Source organism: Macadamia integrifolia, chromosome 13 (assembly GCF_013358625.1).
Source record: "Macadamia integrifolia cultivar HAES 741 chromosome 13, SCU_Mint_v3, whole genome shotgun sequence".
NCBI classification, from domain to species: domain Eukaryota; kingdom Viridiplantae; phylum Streptophyta; class Magnoliopsida; order Proteales; family Proteaceae; genus Macadamia; species Macadamia integrifolia.
In genome coordinates this window covers 15,124,524-15,145,564 of record NC_056569.1, presented here as the reverse complement: position 1 = coordinate 15,145,564, position 21,041 = coordinate 15,124,524, and the positions used below count along the sequence as shown (strand labels likewise).

The 21,041-nt window shown below is 45.5% G+C and overlaps 1 protein-coding gene across 4 annotated transcripts in view; it reads left to right on the top strand.

The window, feature by feature from the left end:
* The window catches only part of LOC122059553 (MLO-like protein 11), a 185,012-nt gene that overhangs the window by 7,945 nt on the left and 156,026 nt on the right, over positions 1-21,041 (top strand). For all 4 annotated transcript variants that reach the window (XM_042622397.1, XM_042622394.1, XM_042622396.1 and 1 more), the window contains exon 5: positions 5,953-6,013. In XM_042622397.1, the coding sequence (XP_042478331.1) occupies positions 5,953-6,013 (61 nt within the window). The remainder of the gene's footprint in view (positions 1-5,952; positions 6,014-21,041) is intronic.

The window sequence follows — 21,041 nt, the reverse complement described above, 5'->3', positions numbered from 1 at the left end:
TTGGGGGGGGGGTGGGAAGCTGTTTACATGTGGGTGGTTATGTGAAATCAGGAAAGCTGAATGTGTGAAAACATATTATTTTTGAAGAAAGTGGTATGTTATTTCTGCTTTGGTGGCCTAGTGGCATCAAGCACCAGATCTTGTGGCTAAGATTAAAGTGTCTTCATGCATCTGGCATAGTAGTACTACCTTATAACAGAATGATATCTTCTTTTATCTTACAATAAGCTTAACTTGAGGCAACCTTGAGGAACTCTACCAGCTGTAATCACAAAGATGCCTCAAGGACAAGAAATCTGTATTCCACTCACCAAAAGTATTCATTATGATAGCCTGCCCCATTTAATTGGGATAAGGCTGTGTTGAGTTGAAAATTATTCATTTTGATATATATATATATATATATAGTTTGGGAGAGGGTTCTCTGAGCAAGTGGCATAGAGGAGTGCACCTCGGGAGCTCACCTCTGAGGCTCGCCAAAACAATATTGTACATTGAAGGACAGTGAGGTCATTTCATACGAGGAAGAGAGATGGACACAGAGGTGATAGCATATCCTGTCCCAGCTGCTTAGAGAACCTTTTCCCATTTATTTTATACAGTCATTGCTGCCCATCTTTGCCAAATAAAAGTGTTGAATGGGGTAATGACTTGTGTCTAATATGACGCTAGCCCTTTTATTTATAACAATGGAGAGAAGGTTCTAAAGAATTACAAAGACCATTAAACCCCTTAGGGTCCGTTTCGTAACTGACACTTTTCCTAAAACCCATTATTACAACACTCCCACTCAAGTTGGTGCATAGATATCACATATGCCTAATTTGTAGATAATAGGATGAAACATCTTACTATTAAGACCTTTAGTAAATACATCGGCTAGTTGTTCATTACTGGGAAGAAAAGGCACAGTGATAAGGCTCATATCTAGCTTCTCTTTGATGAAGTTTCGATCGATCTCCACATGCTTGGTTCGATCATGCCAGATAGTTGTGAGCAATACTGATGGCAGATTTGCTGTCACAGAAGAGCTTTATAGGAAGGGTAGTAGGAATAGCCAAATCAGTGAGAAGACTATGAAGCCTTAGGAGCTCTCAAATGCCATATGCCATAGCACGGAACTCTGCTTTAGTACTTGAATGGGCAACCACGGCTTGCTCCTTGCTTCGCCATGTATCAAGATTACCACCAACAAAGGTACAATAACCAGCAGTAGACTTGCGGTCATCAGGGGAACCTACCCAATCTGCATCTGTGAAGGCCTCCACCCTAAGGTGATCATGAGGAGAAAAAATGATGCCACGTCCTAGGGCAGATTTCAAGTACCGAAGAATATGCAGCACAACTTCCATGTGAGTTGAGTAGGGATCATGCATGTGCTAACTAACCAGGATGACGACAAATGTTATGTCAGGGCGTGTATAGGAGAGATTGATCAACCACCCCACTAATCTCTGATATCTCCCCTTATCCATAGGATCACCTTCCTAGCTACTCAGGTGACCATTAACTTCAGTAGGAGTGTCTGCCGGCTTACACCCCAATATGCCTGTCTCAGAGAGAAGATTAAGCACATACTTCCGCTAAGACAAGTAGATCCCACGAGAAGACCTGGCAACTTCAATGCTGAGTAAGTAACGAACTTGTCCTAGATCTTTGATGTCGATTTCCTCACTCAAGTATCTCTTGAGGCGAGGGATTTCTATTAGATCATCACCAGTAACAACAATATCATCTACATAGATTATTAGGATATCAATCTTCCCATCAGATCTCTTGATGAGTCGAGTGTGGTCGGCATTACTTTGAGAGTAACCTGTAGCGACCATAGCCTTATGGAAACGTCCGAACCAAGCACGAGGGGATTGCTTCAGCCCATATAGAGCACGCTTCAGCTTGCATACCTTCCCTTGAGTTTTGGAGCAAGTGAACCCAGGAGGAATGTCTATATACACTTCCTCAAATTTCCTAATGAAGGAAGACATTCTTCACATCTAACTGTTGGAGATCCCAATCTAAGTTGGCGGCACAAGCCAAGATAACGCGAATTGTGGTCATCTTAGCAACTGGAGTAAAAGTCTCCTGGTAGTCAATCCCATAAGTCTGTGTGAAGCCTTTAGCAACAAGTCTGGCCTTGTACTAATCCACTGTACCATCAGCCTTCTGTTTTACTGTGAAGACCCACTTGCACCCAACTATCTTCTTTTGTGAGGGAAGACACACCAGATCCCATGTGTCATTCTTCTTCAAAGCTTGCATATCTTCAACCATAGCTGCTAGCCATTATGAGTCTGCACTCGCTTCCTGCTAGGTATGAGGAATGGACACATAGGAAAGAGAAGACACAAAACTATAGTAGGAAGGAGAGAGTGAGTCATAAGAAACAATTTTAACAATAGGATGTAAAGTACAAGACCTAATGCCTTTACGAACAACAATAGGCAACTCAAGAGACTGATCAATAGATGGAGAAGGAGAATTACCAGGGTCCAAGATTAGGCTCGAGAGGAGATGACTAGCATGGTAGGATAGATGCTGGATGTGTAGTGGTCTGAGTCTGCTTTCTGCGACTATACACACGTATCTCTGGCTGAGGCAAAGTAGGAGAAGTAGGATTGTCACTCTCCCCCTGAAACGGGATACTAGCAGGGATAGCAATTTCAAGAGACGGCAGAGACGGCGACACATCTTCCACAATAGAAGGACACTCTCCCTGAAGAGGTGTTGCAGTGCAGTAGACGCAGATTCATGAGAGACAACATCCATAGTCATAAACTAACACCGAGGAGGAGGATGGAAACACTGATAGCCTTTTTGAGTAGGAGCATACCCCAAAAAAATGCATCGGAGACCACGAGGATCAAACTTTCCATGAGGATGATGATCGTGAGCATAACAAACACTGCCGAATACTTAAAGAGGAACAAAAAAAGCATCGGAACCTTGGAGAAGATCCAGAGGGGAGCGGAAGGCATGGACCCGAGAAGGCATTCGGTTGATAAGAAAGGCAGCAGTGAGAATTGCATCGCTCCAGTATTGGGGAGGAACATACATCTCAAACATAAGAGAGCGTGCTACCTCACAAATGTGGCGATTCTTCAGCTCAGCAACCCCATTTTGAGCTGGAGTATTCACACAACTAGTCTGATGAATCATCCCATGAACGGAAAGGTAAGCTTGAAAGGACCCTTCAAAGTATTCCCGGCCATTGTCACTTCGAAGGATCTTAATGGTAGCACCAAACTGAGTCTGAACCATACGGTGAAACTACTGAAAGCAATAGAAGATCTTGCCCTTGGTTCGTATCATATAAACCCAAGTAGTCCGAGAATGACAATCAATAAAAGAGATAAACCACCGATAACCATTGACAGACACATAGCGGGATGGACCCCAAATATCGGAATGTATCAATGAAAAAGGAGTGGCACTTTTATTTCCAGAAACAGAATAAGTGATTCGAGTTTGTTTGGCCAAAACACATGCCTCACAAAAAAACTGACTCGGATTACAATTTTTAAAGGAAGGAAAAATCTAGCTAAAGTTCCCAAAGGGGGATGTCCCAACCGACGATGCCACTGCAGTAACTCCGGGATGGGAGGTGACGTAGAAGATGTCTAAAGAGCCTGACCAGAGACTAGTGCTAAGTCATCATCAAGCAGATATAGACCACTACGTACCTTTCCAGACCCAATCGTTGCCCTTGTCCCTAAATCCTGAAAAACACAATGAGATGGGAAAAAGGTGACTTTGCAATTAAGACTACTAATGGACAAAGGGTTAGTGGGGAAAGAAGGAACATACAATATAGTAGAAAGGGATAAAGAGGGGGTACAACTAACAGAGCCCTTCCCCAGAATAGTGGAATAAGTCCTATTAGCCAATTTGACCTTACCATTACTAAGACAAGTAGTGTACTGTGAAAAAAGAGACAAGCAACCTGTGATATGATCAGAAGCTCTAGAGTCTATAATCCAAGGGGTAGAAGGGATAGACATATTATGGCCATAAAAGGAGATACCTGACCCAGAAAGGGTGGAATGAGTATAGCTCGCAGTGACAGGTGCAGGAGAGTCTGGACGAGTGAAGAGGCGCTGGAGGGTAGTAAGCTCGTCAAATGATAGCGAGGCTATCGAGGAGCTAAGAGCAGAGTTAGAGTCAGGGGCTCTCAGTATGGTTGGCCTGCCCAGAAGTACCGACGCGACCCTTCCCTCGCCCTTTTCTAGACATATCAGCAGGATGGCCATGAAGCTTCCAACAGTGCTTCTTGGTGTGATGCTCCTTCCCACAGTAATCGCACTTCACTGGAGTCCTGGTAGAGGAGCCACCAGTTTGTGGGGCTGCACTAAGGGACTGAGTGCAAAAAACAAGTGTAGATCTCTCAGTAAGAGTGGCAGCTTGTTGTGGAAGCATAGTAGTATGTCGACTGTCCTTAAGTTGGATTAGAACATAGGCTTGATCCAAGGTAGGAAAGGGGTCACGACTCAAAAATTTGGACCGCAACTAATCAAACTCCACTTTCAGACCTGCTAGAAAGTCATAGTCCCTGATCTTGTCCTCTCACTTCTGAAACTTGGTGACATCTTCAGGGGTGGAATGAGTATACTCATAGAAATCCAACTCGGTCCATAGTGTCCGCAGCTTATAGTAGTACTGTGACAGAGTGAGCCCTCTCTGCCTCAGATTACGAACCTTCTGGCGAAGCTCAAAGACTTGAGCATCATTCCCTGCCTGGGAATTGATATCCTAGATAGATTTCTAGATCTTTGCAGCGGAGTCAAGGAGGAGATAGCCACGCGAAAGCTGTGGCAACATGGAGTGGACAAGGAAGGCCATAACCAGAGAGTTGGCACACTCCCACTTGTCAATCTCAGTACCGGTGGTCAGACGCTTTCTGGTTCCAGTGAGGTACCCGTAATAGCCACGAGACTTGATGGAGATGCAGACCGAGTGTGACCGCATAAGGTAGTTTGTACCATCAAGCTTAATAGCACAAGGAGGAAAGGTAGGAAGAGCCGTGGTGTCTCCGCTAGTAGAGAAGATGAGCTGGTAGACATGGTTGCTACTCAAGGGAGCTATGCAAATAGGAGAGACGCTAGTCGGAGATAGAGAAAGTACCAAAATAACTAGAAAAAACTAGAAAACCCAAAAATAGACAAGGGGTAAAACCCTGAGAAAACGATTTTGGGGATAGCTCTAAAACAGAGACCTCAAATGAAAAAATGGTTAGTACATACCATTACAAGGATAAGAGGCACCAATCGCCACAAACATTAAGACAATTAGAGCATCGAGCGGGGAAAAGCATCCCGACCGGAAAAAAAACATTCTCAGGGTGAAAACCTTGAAAAAGTGATGAAAAAAAGGTTCCGGGTCTCTTGGATCATTGGAAAAGAGAGTCTAAGAGCCTAGGGAAAGGATGGATGGAGGCTAGAAACCCTCTTGGTGGTTTAAGAAGCTCCTACCACGAGAGATGGAGGGAGGCGCAGATGAAGGAGGTGCTGGGAGAGAGAGAGAGAAATGAGAAAGAGGCAAAGAGTTGGAGAAGAGGGAGAGCCCTTAAGGTTTCGGATCCTAAGCCTCTGATACCATGTTGAATGGGGTAATGACTTGTGTCTAATATTACACTAGCTCTTTTATTTATAACAATGGAGAGAAGGTCCTAGAGAATTACAAAGATCATTAAACCCCTTAGGGTCCGTTTGGTAACTGACACTTTCCCTAAAACCCATAAAACCCATTATTGCAACAAAAAGAATATGTCTGGTGTGTCAAAGTGCCTTCCAAGAGGGCATCATAAATCAAAACGTATCCGTCACTTGTGCTTTAATTCACTGAATAAGTAATAGGAGTTTCCATATCCATGATTTGACCAGAGAAAAGAAAATTAAAACTTTATAAGTTTCTGTTATGAGTTTTCTCTTATTATTTGACTTTTGATTATGTGGGCAGATCCATTCTTGGAGGGAGTGGGAAGATGAGGCAAATATGGACCGGCATGCTTCATTAACTGGTAAGCTTTATAATCCTCAGCTTCAGTCAAGCCTAGGCCTTAATGAAGTTTCAGCTGGTTGGCACGTATTCCCATTCCTTACAAGTGCATGTAAAAAAGAGCCTCCTGTTTTCTCACATCCTTGTCCAAGAAGCCTTGGTTAGAAGCCCCACTAATGAAGCTCACTCCTACAGCCCTACTTTTGTGAGAATTAAGGATGGCATCCTTGTCCATGAAGCCTTGTTTAGAAGCCCCATGAATGAAGCTCACTCCTACAGGCTCACTTTTGTGAGAACTATGCATGGCATTTGGGTGGATTGAGTGGGGACGCAGTGTCCTGTCCTGCTTTTCATTGCCCCTAATATATAATAGTGTAGATACTGGTCATAATTATTTGATGAGATGGATCTAGGAATCTTAGCTAACTTGTATTTCACCCATAAGCAACCGACCCATTACGTTTGTGGTGCTGCTGGTCCTTTTCCTAGATATGTTGAATCCAACATTTAATCAATATGCAAATTAAATAAGAATTTTTTTTTTTTGGGGGGGGGTTAAAAACTGACTCTCTTAAATTGATATTGTGATACGTCATAGACTTTCAGATATGGGTGAAACAGAAAATAGATGTCCAAACTAATAAAAATGTCAAAGACCACAGAAGCAAAAAATGTTGCTGTAGTTGAATTTTCTGAGTAATGGGAATGAATCTTAACTGGGTCAATTTTATGGTTTAACTTGTTTTGTTCTGTGAGGTAATCATCCAAGTTAGAACAGTCTTATAGTTGCTCTTGAGCAGTGCACAGTAGGATTAATAGAGGGCAAATAGGATTTTAGATATAAAACTGAAAACCTAGTGACCTTAAAGGTTAAACCCTATTTCACCTTCCATGGAGATTGAGTGTCTTACCAGGTCTAACCGGCAGATTCCCTATTGGGTATACCCTATTTCTTTTTCTCAGAACATCTCTTTCTTCAACTATTAATAACCTCTCTTTGCATTTTAGAAAATAATGTTGATTTTTTCATTTTCATAGTAGCATTTTATTATAGGGAAAATGGTTCTTGTGGGGTAGCATGAGGGCTGAACCCAGACCGGGAGAGGGTGAAAAGACCACTCATATGATGCTATTGTGCAGGAACCAGGCTTCCCCTTCTTTATTATATTATATATATTTTTTTGCCTTGGAGATGATATTTTTTCCTAATGCAGATCTTTAACTAGTAAATCCAGCAGGAGATCAATTGCAAAAGGGGATCACAAATAGGGACAAACCATTGATCCAACATTGATAACAGAATTTTCTTACACTTTTTTTTTGCTTACATATGAAAAAAGAAGTGAAAGGAATATGACCTAGAATCACCACTAGAAGGGTGTTACTGCCAATCCCAATCTATTGCTTTCCCTACAATATGGCTGGAGCTGCATCACCACAGTCCAAGGAACAACATCACCACAGACCCAGAGAGGCAAAAACCAAGTTTTTGAATTACTCGAAATCATAGGTTATGCTTTCCCCTTACTTGTAGTTATAAGAGTCAGTGTTACAATAATATCAGGTCTCAGTGTTACAATAATATCAGTTCTTGGCTACTAAATAGCTTACAAAATATAAACTCTAGAAAAGAAAAGCAACATTCTGGAAAGAAGATCTAGTTGCTAAAATGCAAAAAGGAAAGAAATATAAAATGGTAATTACTAAGGGCTTGCATGATAACCATTATGTTTCTAGGCTAAATTGCTATCCGGAAATGACTTTGTATTTCTGTTTCTGGGCCATATTTCTAGGCAGAAAATGCGTTTGATAACGTGTAGGAATTTCTATTTCTGGGCTAGAATAGATATATAAATACGTTTGTTAAGCTCATATTAATTTCTATGTATGGAAATTATATGAATCTACAAAATTTCATTCAATACCCAAAATTTTGGCATAGGTGGTGGTGGTGGTGGAGGAGGTTGAGCGGGTGGCGATGGTGGTGGTGATAACGTGGAGGTGGCGGTGGTTGTGGTGGTGGAGGTGGAGGTGGAGGTGGAGGTGGAGGTGGAGGTTGAGGTTGAGGTTGAGGTGAAGGTGGTGGCGGTGGCGGTGGTGGTGGTGGTGGTGGTTGTGGTGGGAGGTGGTGGTTATGGTGGTGGGGGCGGTGGTGGTTGAAGTTGCATGGGAAGTGTTTTATTTTTAACATTTTTTTTTTTTTTGCTAACGACGGGTATTCAGGCCTTCGGCTTGACTAGTCCCATGGGCCTTTACTGACCGCACAACTGCATGGACCGGGTCATACCGGGGTTGAATGAGAACCATTCAACTTTTATTGAAAGCAGTGAAGAGCATTAAACACCCCCGTGTGAGTGGCCTCGAGGTAAGAGGAGTCGAACTCAGAACCACACGCTTCTTGAGGCGAAGGTCCCTTGCCAACTCGACTACCCCCTTGGGGTTGTTTCATTATTAACATGAAATTACTTCTTTGCCCATCAAATTAACCATGTGCTCATTAAAGAGTGTTACTGCAAATTCCTCTCCCTTTTTTCTACGTTACTTGCAGGACTAATCCTAAAGCCAATCTCCAGGATGGGCTCTCCGAAGCTTAAATTAGAACTAGCGAAGAAGAAGGAAAGATCACTTGAGCTTTGAGGATTCAAGATTGCCTACCTCTTTCTTTACCTGGGTTCTTCTTATAAAATGTCTCTCTTCTTGGCTCTTATTGGCTCAATTTCCTGAGGTGGCTGATTTGCTGAGATGGAAGGTCTCCCTGTGCATGTCAAGGCCTTAACGGTTGGTGGACCTCCTCTCCCGTACGCCAAGATCTTAACGGTTAGCCCACACATTTCTCCTGTACATGTTAAGGCCTTAATGGTTGGTGAGTCTTTTCCCCCATACGCAGGTTGGTGGGTCACTTCCCCCGTACATTGGTTGGTGGGTCTTTTCTCCCATATGCCAGGTTTTTGATGGTTAGCCCGCGGTTGCTTCCTAGTCATGCAACTGGGGTTCCCACGATTAACCTATGGTTACTTCTCGGCCAAGTAATCGGGGTTCTGATGGTTAACCCTACCATCATTAGCCTACAGGGGTTAGTCCGTTCGGGGATTAGTGTGGATATGTACATCTCTGTTGATACTGGCAATGCGATGGTTCGACACATCTGTTCGTATGTACACCTGTTCTTCTGTTTGTCCGGTCGTCTCCCCTCCTGCTCGTGTGGGGTCTTGACTTGTGGCTATGGCATGTGCCTACTCACGTGCCCATCTGATCGTCTGCTCGTCTGATCTTCGTCTGCGTGGGGTCTTGGACTTATGATCATGACACGTGCTGATCTAATCATCTGCTTGTCTGATCTTCTCCCACGTGGTGTCTTGGACCTATGATCATGACACGTGCCTACTCACGTGCCAATCTGATCGTCTACTCATCTAGTCTTCGTCCGCGTGGGGTCTTGGACTTATGATCATGACGTGCCTACTCACGTGCCCATCTGATCGTCTGCTCGTCTGGAATCGGTTCTTCTTGCATACGTGGTGCCTTTCTATTGGCTGGTTGTGTTATGGTATATCAAGTGCCCCCCCACTCCTTTAAGATTTTTGGAAAAAAGGTCAAGGGAGTATAGCAAATTTTGAATCATCCTTCCCCCCTTTTTTTCGCCCTTTGGGATGGCTGAGTTAATGCCCCCCATCACGCTGTACCTGGGGTTTTGCAATGTCCTATCATAACGTGAGAGGCCGTGATTACTTTCGAAGGTGGTTGGGTTAACTCACCTTTACTCCGGGGAACTTGAAGGTTTGGTTTTTGTCGGTTATCCACGTGTCGGGTTCCTCTTGGTCTGACGTGTCGACTTCACTCCGCCTTTGGAGGTTTGTTGGTCACTGCTTTGTATATGTCGTAAGGGCGCGATAGAGGTGTTCGAGTCTTTCGTTTTCCTCTTCCTTTCTTTGCTTCTTTCTGGTGTCTACTGTTTTTCGGTGAGTGTTCGAGCGCTTGCCAGTGTGGGTTGTCGATACCTTGCTTGTCTTCTCACTTCGTTTTATTTTTGAATTAGTAAGTTACCCCTACTACCCCTTTTTGTTTTTTGGTTCATTCTCCTCACTAAGGTCATGGTGTGCGACTCCACTTCTTCCGACTTTGGTGACTGCTCTGATGCTAATGTCAAGACGTCAGCCTTGCTCCAGGTCGTGGTAAAAGGGTTGTTTTGAAGTCTCCCCACCCAAGGCGGAAGGTAAATTGGTCTGAGACAGACTCAACAATCGGGCTCCCTATCGGTCAGGTTGCCTCGCGTCTGACTGTGCGAGAGTTAGAGAGATTTAGGGAGGTTGACCATATACCTGAGTCTGTCTCTTAGGCTTCCTAAGGCTGGTGAAAGGGCCAACAACGGTATGGAGGGGGAGGCCTATTTTTATGAGCATGCGCTCATCAGTGGGCTCTGGTTTCCCATCCATGATTTCATGGCTGCAGTGCTCTGGCATTACAGAGTCGTTCCGGCATAGCTTGTGCCTAATGCTTTTAAGGCTATCCTAGGCTTCGTCATTAGGTGTCGCCGGATACGCAGAGTCCCCGCCCTACCTATGTTCGTGAACGTCTACGTCTTGATTACCAACCGTAACTTCCCTGGTTTGTTTCACTACAAGCATAGGGATAAGCATGATCTTGTCCTAGATAGCATGCCCAGTTCAATCAATAGGTGGAAGGATGGGTTCTTTTTTGCTAAGGACTCGAGGCCGTTCAAGTGCCAGACCTCGTGGTCAGTAATGAACACCCGCGTGAGCAACGTGGCTCTACAAATGGGGGCTGAGGATATCGAGACCAATAGGTTGCTGAAAGTTAGCACTGAAACCTCCGATAAGGTTTTGAGGGAGTACGGCTTGAGTCCTGGTGAGCCCAGTTGGCGCCGCTCGTGTTTTTATTCCTATTGTTTTCTTGCTCTTCATTTTCACTTGTTTTCTTTTTCTTTTTGGCATGCCTTGTTTGCTTTGTCGGTTCGGCTTTGTGCAATGTTGATCGACCTTAGTCTTCTGTTGGAGGCTTTGAATGAAAAGGAACAGGAGGACGTGGAGGAGGTTGCGGTGGCCAGTGCCGAGGGGGTTGAGGTGCTGGATGGAGAGGCTGGCATCTCGCTGCCGGTGGTGATGCAAGGGGCTGCACCAGCGGGGGTTAGACTAGTTTAGGCTGGTGATTCTGAATCCTCCTCTGACCAACTAACGATTACATCGCTGGTGGAGAAGAAGCATGGGCACCAGGAGGGGAGGAGCGGCGTGAGCAAGAGGAAGAGGGGTATGGGTGCTGCCGCTTCCCTGAGGGCTGACGAGGTCGGGGTTGTTTCGTCAGACACTGTGGCTCTCGCTCCTCCTAGCAATCGGGAGGGAGGTGGTGTTTATGTGAGGGGAAAAGGAGGGATGGGGAAGGAGGGATAAGGGTAAGGACCCTGCTGTTCCCCCCCGTCGGTGACTCTGTCCATTCCTTTGTTGAAGAATTTTTCGCCCCTCAATATGGGGTCAACAACTAGCAGTTCCTGTTTGAAGATGCGGAATTGGCGCGCGTGGTGGTGACTGAGGGTGTTCTCCCTCGGGACAGAATGCACTTGGCCGGCCTCCCCTTCAGCCAGCTCCTGGACCTGGGTTACAGGCACTTGGCTGGGGTACCTTTTTATGCTCCCTCTTCCTCTCCTTTTTTTTTATTCTTTGGATTTTCATAAGGTTTGTCCTATTTATCGGTGGTGGCGTTTTTGTTCAGGGTCAAGTGGTTCTTGTAAGAGTGGAGTACTATCATAAAGCTGGAAAGTAATTCAAGCGTAAGCACGAGGCCAACGAGAGGACCCGCCAAGAGTTGCTCGAGGAGTGTGAGAAGTTGAGGGAGGCTAAGGCAGCTTCGGATACCGCAACTTCAGTGTGGCAACTTGACTACCTTGTCAAAGGATCGATGGAAGAGCTGCAGAGGTCCTCATTGCTGCCAAGATTGCTTTGGCCATTGTGGAAAGTTTTAAGCAAGGTGGAGCTTTTGAAGGCCTAGAAGGCTAGAACCAGATTGACGCCTTGCAGAAAACTCTGACCATCAACGCCCACAACAGTAAGTCACTGAACGAGCAACTGAATAGGACCCAAGATCAAGCTCGTCGCGAGGTAGTGGCTGCCATCGAGAAGTATAGGAAGTCCAAGACGTTTGAGAGAGATGTGGCCGAGGCTGGGCTGACTGTTATCTCGTGGGGCTTGCTATGATACACGAAGAGGTCGAGAAGGTGCACCCTGATTTTGACTTCAGCATGGTTGCAAGGGAGTGGGCGATGCTTGAGCTTTGAAGGCAAAAGAGGCAAGGGAGAAAGAGAAGGTTGAGAAGATGGCCAAGGAGAAAGAGGCCAAGAAAAGGCCAGGATTCTTGAAGGAGTTGAGGCTGCTGTCAATGCACCCATGCAGCCTCCTCCCATTGCCCCCTTGGAGCTATGCAAAGTTCTTGCCTTGCAAGCTGCCACTGGTGGGGGTCTCGCCCCGAGTGTCGTTCCCCCATTGAGGGCACCACCTGCGTAGGATAACTCTTCCAGACCCATCGAGCAGGTTGTGGAAGTATCTTCCGATGAACCGAGGTTCAGGTGATTTCTTCTAAGCCTGGCGTTCCAACGCCTTCCCCCCCAACTCTTTCCTCACCTTGCCATTGTCAAGCAAGAGCTTGCGAAGAGCTCCGGTGCCGACCTTCCTTGCCATCACATCTTCCCTTCTGATTGAACAACTGCTGGTATTGCTGCAGGTCCAACTCCCGAAGTGGGTGACCCGGAAGGGCGTACTGATTGATTCCAGATGATGCTTCTGTAATTTTCCTCTTCTTTGGTGATGTCAAACCTTTTTCTCCTTTTTTTTTTTTGTAAGTCAAGTGACTGTTGTAATCTTTTCTTTGGATCAATGGAACTCCTTTCATTCTATCTTCGAGTGTTTCTTTTTAGCTACTATGCATGATGGATCTGTAATTAAGTATCAATTGGCTTGTTTGATAATCTCTTGCCTGTTTTGGTATGCTAGCCGTTGTATATAGTCAGGCCCTTGCTTGGCTCCTCTCGAGCGCCTGGGTAGGTCAGTGAATTGGAGATCAGATAAGGGGTTGCCTTTATCAGGGTACCCCGCCCCTGACGACAATGTCAAGGTAGACTTAGGTGGATTTGGGCAACAGCAATTGGAGTACTCATTAGGAGCCATATGGGCCGATTTCAGACCGCCATTTCGCACAATCTTGGCTTGTACCAGGTTTGCTGTTTCACAAAGAAGCTAATTGACCTGCTCGGCCCCTCTTTCGAGGGGGAAGCTTAGTGCCTTGCTCGGCCCTTCTTTTTAATGAAGAGGGGGAAGCTAAGTGTCCTGCTTGGCTAGATCATGCGTTTTGCAGTTGGTCGAGTCTGATCGGCCCCTCTTTTCAGTGAATAGGGGGAAGCTGAGTTTCCTACTTGGCACCTTTTTCACTGAAGAGGGGGGAAGCTAAGGGCCCGTTTGATAACGTTTCAAGAAACGCGTTTCTATCGTTTTTGTGTCAAAAAACGACAGAAACGGAACAAAAAACGTTTGATAAAACTGTTTCGTTTCACTTGTTTTCATAAATAGAAATTGAAATTTTTACCTATTTATGGTTTAAAAAATGACCCAGGCCGAAACAAGTTCTACTTGTTTCGCCGTTTCTGGAAACGACTCGTGGCAATTCTTTCGCTGGTTACTATTGACTTCTAGAAACATGACTTATCAAACACTTTCAATTCCATTTCTGTTTCAAGAAACGGAAATTTATGTTTCTGTCGTTTCTTGAAACAGAAACGGCAGAAACGTTATCAAACGGGCCCTAAGTCTCCTCCTTGGCCAGATCACCTTTCGCTTTCGGCCGAGTCTGATTGGCCCCTCTTTTTATTGAAGAGGGGGAAGCTAAGTGGTAGGACATGTGGAACGGGTGGGCCAAGTTGGTGCCAAGTTGCCTTAATCTTAATCATTGTGGGGTGGAGCAAAAAATGATATGCGTGAGGACTGAAAATAGTGAAGATAACCAAAAATAGGCAGTGATAACAAAAAATAGGCGGTTCTTTAACTTGGCCCTTCCTTCGTGAATGGGTTCTATTGATAGATTTCCTTTGGTTACTGGAGTTCCACGCTCTTGGGAGTTTCTTTCCATCCAAGGTTTCGAGGTGGTAGGTTCCTGGTCTTACGACCTTGGTGACGCGGTACGGTCCTTGCAGTTTGGTGACTGCTTGTTTTGGTTCCTGGGGCCTGGAACAGGCGTTCCTTTACCATGGAGTTATAAAAGCAAGCCGTTCTTCATGCCTACCCTTTCCTCTGAGGGTGTTGATGTAACACCGCCGGGACTTCTGGTTCCCCTGCATTCACCTACTCGGCAGTCAGTTGGGAATTTCATTTTGAGGTGGCAGGTGGACACAACTGCTTGGAGACTGTTCAATCCCGGTCTTCCCAGAATCGCGTTGTACGCGGATGGGCTGTCTACCACTAAGAAATTCACCATTTCCGTCCTTTTTGTTTTCTCCCGTCCCTGCTCTTATTTGTAACTCTATCATTCCCTTGGGGGCCACGGGTATGCCAGAGAACCCATACAGCGGGGTGTTGAAGGGCTTCTGCTTCTCTTCTTATATCTCTATTTTCTTGAAGGCCGACCAGAACAGGATATCTGTCCAACTGCCACTATCTACAGGATATTCTCCACTGAGAATGCCCTACTTGTAATTCGATCACCACAACATCGTCATGGGGAAAGTCTACCCCCACCAAATCGTCATCGTCGAACGTGATCTTTTGATCGGTTCGCGCTCTCTTGACGGGCGTCTCCATGTAGCAAATGTTTCGGGCATACGTCCTTCTCGTTGATCGGGAGTCCCCTCCCGGCAGCCTATCCCCCACTGTTGGTTGGTATGATCCTAACAGGGGAGTCTCCCTAGGCTTCCGTTGGTCAGCCACCGCGATTTGGCATGATGTTCTTCTGTCCCTTGTTCCATGTTGTGGGGGGTCTCTCCTTTGCTCGTCTGCTTGGCGGAAATGATTGTTATCTCTTGGCCAGTTCTAGCCCGCATGTCCTCTCCGGTTTATAAATCTTTGGAGATGTGCCCTTCTGATGAGATCCTCGATGGCCTGCTGCAACTCCCAACAATTGTTTGTGGTGTGACCATTATCTCGATGGTTGTCGTAGTACTTGCTATGGTCACAAAGCTCTGGGGGGGGGTCCCTTAGCCTCTTTGGGCCCTTGAGGTGGTCTCTCGTCTGGATTGATTTGCATGAGGATCTGTGACTTGCGCTGGGTGAGGGGGGTGTACCCACCATACTCTCCTCTGGAAGCGTTACGGTCTTCGCCCCTCTGGCATTTCACACGGTCGTCTGGTCCCTTGTCTCCTCCTTGGACCTTCTGTTTCTTGTTTGTAGAATTCCTGTGGTCGGCCATAATTTCTTCAGCATTGATGTACTTCCGAACCTTCTCTTGTAGTTCAGAGAGCGTCTTGGGATTTGCCTTTGAGAGGGAGAACTTCAACTTTTTGTCTGGGATGCCATTTTGGAGCGCCATGAGCTCATGGTCAGGTCTAAGTTCTTCACTTCTAGTTTCTCCAGGTTAAAGCGGTGTACAAACTGCTGCAGGGTTTCGCTGGGACGCTGCTTCATGGTCATCAAGTTTGCATTGGTCTTCTGGCGCATTCTGCTCCCTACGAAAATTTCCAGAAACATTATAATCAGCTGCTTAAAGTTGTGCACAGATCCTTGTCGGAGTTGAGAGAACTAGGCCATCGTCTGCCCATGTAGCGATACGAGGAATACTTGGCACAATATCGGATTGGGGGGCTCCCTGTACCAGCATGATGGACTTGTACACCTGGAGGTGCTCCTGAGGGTCTCTCGTCCCATCATATAGCTGGAAGGGTGGTATCTTGAAGAACGCGGGGAGGGGCGTTCTGACAATTTCTTCAGAGAGTGGGGACTCTCCATACTCTCCCCCTTTGATGTAGATCCCCATCATGGGATCCATTATTGAAGGAGGAAGAAGAAGAGCAGCCTTGCAGCTGCCGCCAGCCTTTAAAGAGCAGCTACCGCCCAGCATATGGGATCTGATTGTGGTTTCCTATTTAGTAGTATGGTTGTGTTTTAGGAAGTCCTATTAGCTGCTATTTTGTTTCCTAAATTAGAAGATAGAGTTAGTTTCTATTTTGCATTAGTTTCTAATTTGAATTAGTTGCTATTTTGATTTAGCTTCTATTTTCCTTAGTTTCTATTTTGTGTCAAGTTTTTAATTTTTGTAATTCAGACCTCTATATAAAGAGGGTTGCTGTAGACACAAATTACAATTGAATTAATGAAGTTTGCTGCAGCTATTGCTTGCTCTCCCTCCTGAGAAAGGAAGACAAGCAACTGGGATAGCTGTGGGTGAGATACCCAGGCTGAGATAACCATTCCCACCCACATCTATCTTGCTTTAAATCTTCTTTTCTTTTCTTTTATAATTTATGTTATTGTTTACTGTGAGGAGAGTTTGTGTGGATTAAACTGAGTTTATTTGAAGACTTAACAAGGATCGAAGCTTGGGAGAACCAGTTCAGCATCTCAAGGTCGACTACAGGTTTAGGGCTTCAAAACTCAAATCGGCAGGGCCCTTTTCTCCTCCTGTCCAGCAGATTTGAAGACCCTTTGGAAGCTTTAAAGGCCACCTCAATGGAAACCCTCGACCAGGGTTCAGCCCCTGCTGCCTGGAGAAAACTGAACCGCAGGGTTTCTTCCAGTTCTGACCGAAACCCAGATTTCTCTGGGAAAGTTCTGGCTACTATTGGGTTCTGTTGCTGAGTTGCTGCCTATTGCTGTGAGTGAATTTTCTGACCTTGGATACTTTTGGACAGATTTTGTCTAACTTCTCTGGTTCTATTTCTGGTTTCTGTTGAAGATTAATTTGAGAGGTCAGATTTGGATTGGTTTGAGCTTTATTATCTTGGAAGTTGTTTACCTAGTGTAACCTACTTCTACAATTAAGTGGTATCAGAGCTATGGCTGAAGAGGGCTCTAACCAATACTCACTGGAGGACGTGATAAAGTCCCTCCAACAGTTGGAACACAAGGATGGACAACATGGAACTAAAATTTGAAGAGTTGAAAGAGACCACTGTTTTGCAACCTAATGCTCAACCCACGGTGAATGAAAACAATAATGCACCAAGAAGGTTTACAGTTTCTGTTCGAAGGAACGTACCAGCCCGTATGTATGGTGGAGGTGAAGGGTTTGATGAACATGATGGACCCCAATTTCCCCATGATGACACTCATAAGGTGAAGTTGGACTTGAAGGAATATAATGGAAAACATGACCTTCTCCATTTCCATGATTGGCTGAATGCATTAGATGACTATTTTTGGTGGTTCCGTATGTTTGAGGAAAGGGGGGGTCCAACTGGCTATCACCAAGCTTATAGGTGGTGCTAAGGATTGGTGGAAAGATGAAGGGATAGACTTATCCGGAGACGGAGAGAGCCTCGCAATGGGGAGGAATTTAAATTAATACTCAGTGATAGATACCTTCCCCCAACATACCGACGCTGTCTCTATGATATGCTTAACACTCTTCGACAAGGGACCATGCTTGTCAAGGAATACATTGATCAGTTTAATGATTTACTCTCACGTACAGGTGTTTATCGTGAGGATGATGAACTGCTTATGTCTCGATTCAAGTTGGGACTACGACATGATATCTGTGATAAAATTGGAGTAATAGAACTTTCCACTTTGAATCAATGTCTTGAAAAGTCCTTAGAGACAGAAGATTTGATCAAATCAGCCCCTAGAAGGTATAATCAGCCTACTAAAGTTAAGAAGCCATTCGCACCAAATAAACCTTGCGGATTCCCTACCCGAGCTCCACAAGTCACACAGGATAAGGGTAAGAGTCCCATGGTCAGGGGAGAGACAGCGGCTATGAAGTGCTTTTATTGTGGTGGTATCGAACACTATGCCAAATTCGGTCCCAAACGTGAGAGAGCCAATTCCATCATCTCCGCAATTGAATCCAACCCGGACATGCAAGTCCATGAACCCTAAGATGATGATTGGGCTGTGAATGTTGCCATTGAAGGAATGGAAGATGATTATGAGGCTGAATATGCACAAGAAGATGATGACCCATGTACTATTATTAATTTGGTTGCAAAAATTCTGATGGCTGAATCAAAGGGAGAAGATTGGAGGAGACATAACATATTCTATATGTTGATGTCTAGTGGACCTCACAAGGCTCAAGTGATTGTGGATAGCGGAAGTTGTGTAAATGTGGTGTCTCAAGCTTTTGTGATTGAGGGACAGCTCAAGACCGAACCCTATCCGCAACCCTGCAAGGTGTCACTTCTAGACAATAACACCATGGCTGTAAATCAGCGATGTTCTGTGGTATTGAAGATCTTAGGATATGAAGAGAATGTGTGGTGTGATGAAATTCCTATGGTGTTAACTGATGTGTTGCTTAGAAGACCCCGTGGCTATATGACAATAATGTCTTAGTTGGTGGTACCAAGAACCAGTGTTTCTTCGATCACAAAGGCAAGCCTCTTAATTTAGACCCACTCAACATACCTCATGTGAAAGCTAAGTTGAGGGCTGCCCAAATACGAAGACAACATGTTTTGAAGAATATTGAGAAGGCCCCTTCCAAAGAAGCTACTGAACCAAAGAAGCAACCATATAAAGCAAGCACAAGTAAGAAACACATAGTGGACAAGAAGAAATTGTGCGTGCTGCCCCATAGAGAGTTCTTGGTTACAAGCGAAGAAGCCGGACTGATTTTAGCCCTTGTTACAAAGGGAGTTGCACCGGTGAAGGAGATGACACATTCTCAACCCATCAAAGACTTGCTGGCAGATTTCCCAAAGAGCTACTGGATGAGCTACCATCTATGAGGGACATACAACATGCTATTGATCTAGTGCCTGGATCAATGTTACGATATCTGCCCACTTATCGTCTCAGCCCTACTGAGCATGCCGAGCTCAAGAGACAAGTGGATGACCTTTTGCGAAAGGGAATTCTAGTAGAAAGCATGAGTCCGTGTGCTGTATCAGCCCTATTGACACCTAAGAAGGACGGGTCATGGCGTATGTGTATTGATAACCATGCCATTAACAAGATCACGGTAAAATACAGATTTTGCATTCCCATTTTGGATGATATGTTGGATATGTTAACGGGAGGCACTATCTTTTTGAAGATTGATCTACGAAGTGGGTATCACCAAATTAGAATCCGCCCTTCTTCCAAGGCCTGATCCACCCTACCCTGTAGCTCTTTGAACTTGCGATCCATTTCTGTCTCTGACTTCCCTCTCTGTGGGTGGGTGCGTTTAGCCTCTCCTCTCCCAGGGCTACCTTCTGAGGTTGTATCCGTGCATTCCGTCTGAAGCTCCACGGTCGATCCTTCTCAGGCATCCCTGTCTGGGGACCGGACGTGGCTGTGTCGGTCTGAGCTGTCGCTAGATGAGTCAGGGGTGAACGTCCGCTTCTGGTTGTCCTTATCTTCTTCCCTCAACGGGCCTTGCCCAGATTCTTTGGGACCTCCATTATCACCTTGGTGAGATGTTCAACCTCCTTCTGCAGCTCCCTGAACTATTCTTTTGTTAGTGGCGGTGGGACCGGGGGAGGGGCCTACTATGAAGCTTCTAAAGACCACATGTCATCTTCCACCAACGGGTCCTGCTCTACCCCACCTCCACCCTCTTTGATGGTCATCCGGGGATGCTGGAGGGGAGTGGGTGGGATTACGTCCCTGAGGCTTCCTTGAACATGCCTTTGCTCCTTTTGCCATGTTGTGCACTTAAATCCCCAGTTGGCTTTCCGTTCCCACAGATGGTGCCAATCTGTTACTGCAGATTCCTGCCTCCCTTTTTTTGCGTTACTTGCTGGTCACAGATGAAGAACTGATCTTGGAGCCAATCTCCAGGAAAGGCTCTCCGAAGCTTAAATTAGAATTAGCGAAGAAGGAAATATCACTTGAGCTCTGAGGATTCAAGATTGCCTACCTCTTTCATTACCTGGGTTCTCCATATATAGTGTCACTCTTCCTGCCTCTCATTGGCTTAAATGCCCTTCTCTCCTGAGATGGCTGATTTGCTGAGATGGCAGGTCTCCCTGTGCATGTCAAAAAGCCTTAACGGTTGGTGGACCTCCACTCCCATACACCAAGATCTTAACGGTTAGCCCACGAATTTCTCCTGTACATGTTAAGGCCTTAACTGTTGGTGAGTCTTTTCCCCTGTACGCCGGTTGGTGGTCATTTCCCCCGTACGATGGTTGGTGGGTCTTTTCTCCTGTATGCCAGGTTCTTGACTGTTAGCCCGCAGTTGCTTCCTGGTCATTCAATCGGGGTTCCCATGGTTAACATATTGTTACTTCTTGGCCAAGTAACCGGGGTTCTGACGGTTAACCCCCAAGCCTACAAGGGTTAGTTCGTTCGGGGATTAGGTGTGGCTATGTACATCTCTGTTGATATTGGCAATATGATGGTTCTACACGTCTATTCGTCCGGTCGTCTCCCCGCCTACTCGTGTGGGGTCTTGACTTGTGGCTATGGCATGTGCCTACTCACGTGCCTGTCTGGTCTTTGCCCACATAGGGTCTTGGACTTATGATCATGACATGTGCCTACTCACATGCCCATCTGATCATCTGCTTGTCTGATCTTCGCCCGCTTGGGATCTTGGACCATGATCATGACACGTGCCTACTCATGTGCCCACTCATGTGCCCATCTGATCGCCTGCTCATCTGATCTTCGCCCGCATGGGGTCTTGGACTAATGATCATGACACTTGCCTACTCATGTGTCCATCTGATTGTCTGCTTGTCTGGAACTGGTTCATCTGCCATACGTGGTGCCTTTCTATTGGCTGGATGTGTTATGGTATATCAAAATAGCAACCCCCTATTTCTCTCTTATTTTTGGAATAGAGAAGATTTTCTAGAAGATGCTTTTTTTTTTCTATTTCCCAGCGACTTTTTGATCCTGGTTCATTCCCAGGAACAAGAAAATGAACCAGCATTAGTAAATGGATTTCTATTATTTTTGGTTCCTCCC